Source organism: Macadamia integrifolia, chromosome 6 (genome assembly GCF_013358625.1).
Source record: "Macadamia integrifolia cultivar HAES 741 chromosome 6, SCU_Mint_v3, whole genome shotgun sequence".
NCBI classification, from domain to species: Eukaryota; Viridiplantae; Streptophyta; class Magnoliopsida; order Proteales; family Proteaceae; genus Macadamia; species Macadamia integrifolia.
Window position 1 is genome coordinate 38,515,195 of NC_056562.1, and position 3,619 is coordinate 38,518,813.

At 37.0% G+C, this 3,619-nt stretch overlaps 1 protein-coding gene across 1 annotated transcript; it reads left to right on the top strand.

Moving 5' to 3' along the window:
* Window positions 1-906: 906 nt before the first annotated feature.
* LOC122081545 (transcription factor CSA-like) lies at window positions 907-3,335 on the top strand. Its single transcript, XM_042648717.1, has 3 exons — window positions 907-1,935; window positions 2,172-2,606; window positions 2,704-3,335. The coding sequence occupies exons 1-3, from the start codon at window positions 1,554-1,556 to the stop codon at window positions 2,961-2,963; spliced, it is 1,077 nt and encodes a 358-aa protein (XP_042504651.1). The 5' UTR covers window positions 907-1,553; the 3' UTR covers window positions 2,964-3,335.
* The last annotated feature ends 284 nt before the right edge of the window (window positions 3,336-3,619 follow it).

The window sequence follows — 3,619 nt, forward strand, 5'->3', positions numbered from 1 at the left end:
TTAATCGGTTGCAAAAAGATCATTCTGCCCTTCCCCTCTGTGTACTAAAGATGCTTCCACATGCCTCCTCATTGACCCCGTATGTTGATGTTGTCTGCACCAAACCAGTAAAGTTCTTATGACCATAGAAAAAAATATCTAAAATGATAAAGGATGATATTTTGTATGTTATATTCATCTCCATTCAACAGTAAAGGTGTTATATATATATATATATATTGGTTCAATATGATGCTAGATTTTTGAAGTAAAATCAAAATTAAACCAATATTGAAATAGAAATCGATTATTTAGTTTTAAATGGTTTTCTAATTTTTAATCCAACCGGTTGCTTTCCCTTCAATTTTTTCATTGAAATGGATGTAAACTTAGCATTGAATTGAATTGTTTATTGCAATACGCTTTCTTTTGATATTGTTTAATATAAACTTAAGATTTTTATTGAGATGATTGTAAACATTGAATGACTTAAACTTACTATTTATATATTAATCAGCTTAACAATTAGCAATTTGCTAGAAAGGCTTATTGTCGTTTTAAATTGTTCGATTCGTTTTAAACCGTTTAATTAAATAGTTTTAATTTTCAACAAAAAAACCGAACGAGCTATTAAATGGTTTTACAATTTTGGTGTAAACAACTCAATTTGATTGCGGTAAACAATTTTGGAATGATTTTGATAGTATTTTGATAATTTTACTTTAACTTTGAATTGAACTTTGGGCAACTTTCCTTCTCTTCTTCTTTTTTTTTTTTTTTTGAAAAAAAATATTTGTACACGATTTGTCACTCCCTTTTTTCTTTCTTCTTTCTTCTTTCTTCTTTCTTCTTTCTTCTTTCTTCTTTCTTCTTTCTTGTTATCCTTTTTTCTTTTATTATTGGTTTGTTTGCCAAGACCGAGAGGGACAACCAGGGAACACAATAAGACTGTACAAGGCTGTAAGGACTAAGGAGTCCTTAGGGCCTTAATAAGGACTAAGGAGGGGAGAGAGAGAGAGAGAGAGAGAGGTTTTTAAGTTGAATGCAAGGAAGGCTGGAAGGGGGCTGGAGAGTGAGAGGTAAAGAGAGATCAGTCTCAAAGTGAGGGCCCTTTTGAATTCAGATATTGTAACTAGTAAGAGACTTAGTGAGAGGAACCGTGTGGATTTTGGCTGCCTTTCCTTTTGCTTCTACAGTGAACCCATATCTCTTTCTCGATCCCTGTAGTTTTAAATGCTCGATTTCCTCGAAGTCCTATACGAGACTACAGAACCCCATTGAGAGGAAACTCTCCATTGTTTCTTGCCCTCAAAAAACAAACCCCACTGAAGAAAAGCGAGGGGAGATTAAAATTTGGAAAGGGCTTAAAGATCTCTGCTTTCTGGTTCTCTGATCAACATTTAACTAGTTTGCACCTCTCCGAAGAGGATTCAGAGGGAAAAATCCCTGTTGGTTCTTACGTTTTCCAGTAAAAAAATCCAATCTTTTTCTAAATCTCTAGTACGTTTACCTTTGTTTTTTAAGTTTTTTATAAATCCAATCAGTTCGGGCTTCTTTTGAGCTTCTCTGGTTTAATGGAGAAGATGAGATTACAGCAACACATACAACCAATCATGTATCAGAGCAACGGTGATGAAATTTTCAATGGGTTCTCAGGGATAAACTCTTTCTCCCCATCTCGTCCATCATCCTCTTCTCTCCCTCCTTATTTTTGTGTCTCTGGTTCTCCAACAGGGAGTGAGGGTAAGAGTTCTGAGTTGGCTTTTGAAGCTTTGAGGTCTGCATTGAAGAACAAGAATGGACTGGATTTGAATCAGGATAACGAGAATAGGCAATTTAAGCTCTGTGGTAGAGGCCATTGGAAACCCGTTGAAGATGCCAAGCTTAAAGAGCTTGTCAATCAATACGGTCCTCAGAACTGGAATTTGATTGCTGGGAAGCTTGAAGGAAGATCAGGTAAATTAATTATGAAAAACCCATATGCCAAAGATATTAGATTGAAATGTAACAGGATTACAGAACACGAGTTTCTTAAACGTTTTTAGTACATTGATCGTTTTGGAAAGAACCCAGAAAACGATTTTGTAATCTCTAATGGTTCTGTTTCTTTAATCTCGTTGGTTTGATGTTAGATTCTTCTTTTATGTTTTGTGATTCTTTTCCCCGTTTCATTTGTGCTTTAATCTTTGCAGGGAAAAGTTGCAGATTGAGATGGTTTAACCAGTTAGATCCTAGGATTAACAGGAGAGCTTTCAGTGAGGTAGAAGAAGAGAGGCTTTTAGCTGCTCACAGATTATATGGTAACAAGTGGGCGATGATAGCTAGGCTCTTCCCTGGAAGGACTGATAATGCTGTCAAGAACCATTGGCATGTGATCATGGCTAGGAAACATAGAGAGAGATCTTGTGTTTACAGAAGGAAGCCTTCATCATCTTCTCAGGAAAGCCATAAGAGGGCTGAAATGACCCAACAGATCAATGCATGCAGTGATTCAACCATTACAAGCAACAGGGATGAATCACCCTCAACTTGCACAGATCTCTCCCTCATTAGTTACTCTTCAAAAACAGTTCTTCCTTCTTTCTTGGCCAGGTTCAGCCCACCCCAAAACAGTCGATTCCAAATGGGTATGCTTGTTTCCTCCCTCTCAATGTGATTTCTTTTACTTGTTCAAATAATATACTTGATTTAGTTGGGATGTTTCTTCTGCTCTGTTATTTGCAGGCCTATCTCAAGAGAGGGTGGGGACTTGGAGACATAGCAGTTTTGAGAAGGTTGGTGGTGGTGGTAGTAGCTTCTGCTGTGAAGAACCCATGGTGATGGATCAATCTGGCTTTTCAGATTCAAACTCTGAAGTCTCATGGACTGAATCACTGGGCAACAATAATAGTACAAATCACTATATGTACGGAGAGGAGATGGATAATGCCAATGAGAAGATCAACTTGCATTTCTTTGATTTCCTAGGAGTGGGAGCCACTTAAAGTGGATTTCAAGGGCAAGAGATCAGCAAATCGACAGGAACAGCATTTTGTGTTTTGGGAGATGTTTGTGGGATGGGAAGAGTCTTTGCATATTTTGAAGCTTTCATCCTCCAATGAGGACTGAGCAGGAAAAGGAAAAAAGGATTGGGAAAAGGGAGAAGGGAAATGGGAAAAGGGGGAGGTTATTTTCCTGTTAATGTACAGTTGTTGGTTTAAAAGGGAGAAAAAGAAAGAAAGAAAACAAGGTAGTGAAAAGGATTGAAAGATGGAGGTGAAAAGATATGATCATGTAGTGGAAAGGAAAGAAAAACAAAAAGAAGCCATGAGTAGTAGTTGTTACCTTTCAATAATTCAAAGACACTTGTTTGGACTTGTCTTCCTCTATGCATGATTCTATGGATCGCATGATGTGAAATCCATGTTTACTTCAGTAATCTTTCATGGCTTTTCAAAATACTAAAGAGATATCCATTCCCCTTAAAAACCCTCCCCCTCAAAGGGTTAGGTATATGTTATCAGGACACTTTGTCTTTAACCAAAACAAAAAACAGAGGTTAGGAGAGCAATGTCTTCCTCTATGCATGATTCTATGGATCGCATGATGTGAAATCCATGTTTACTTCAGTAATCTTTCATGGCTTTTCAAAATACTAAAG

Bases quoted from the DNA above. Each gene is read 5' to 3' on its own strand.
- LOC122081545 (XM_042648717.1), top strand. From the start codon at position 1,554: ATGGAGAAGATGAGATTACAGCAACACATACAACCAATCATGTATCAG. The intron at 1,936-2,171 runs GTAAATTAATTA...TAATCTTTGCAG, and splicing joins GAAGCTTGAAGGAAGATCAG to GGAAAAGTTGCAGATTGAGA. The intron at 2,607-2,703 runs GTATGCTTGTTT...TGTTATTTGCAG, and splicing joins AAACAGTCGATTCCAAATGG to GCCTATCTCAAGAGAGGGTG.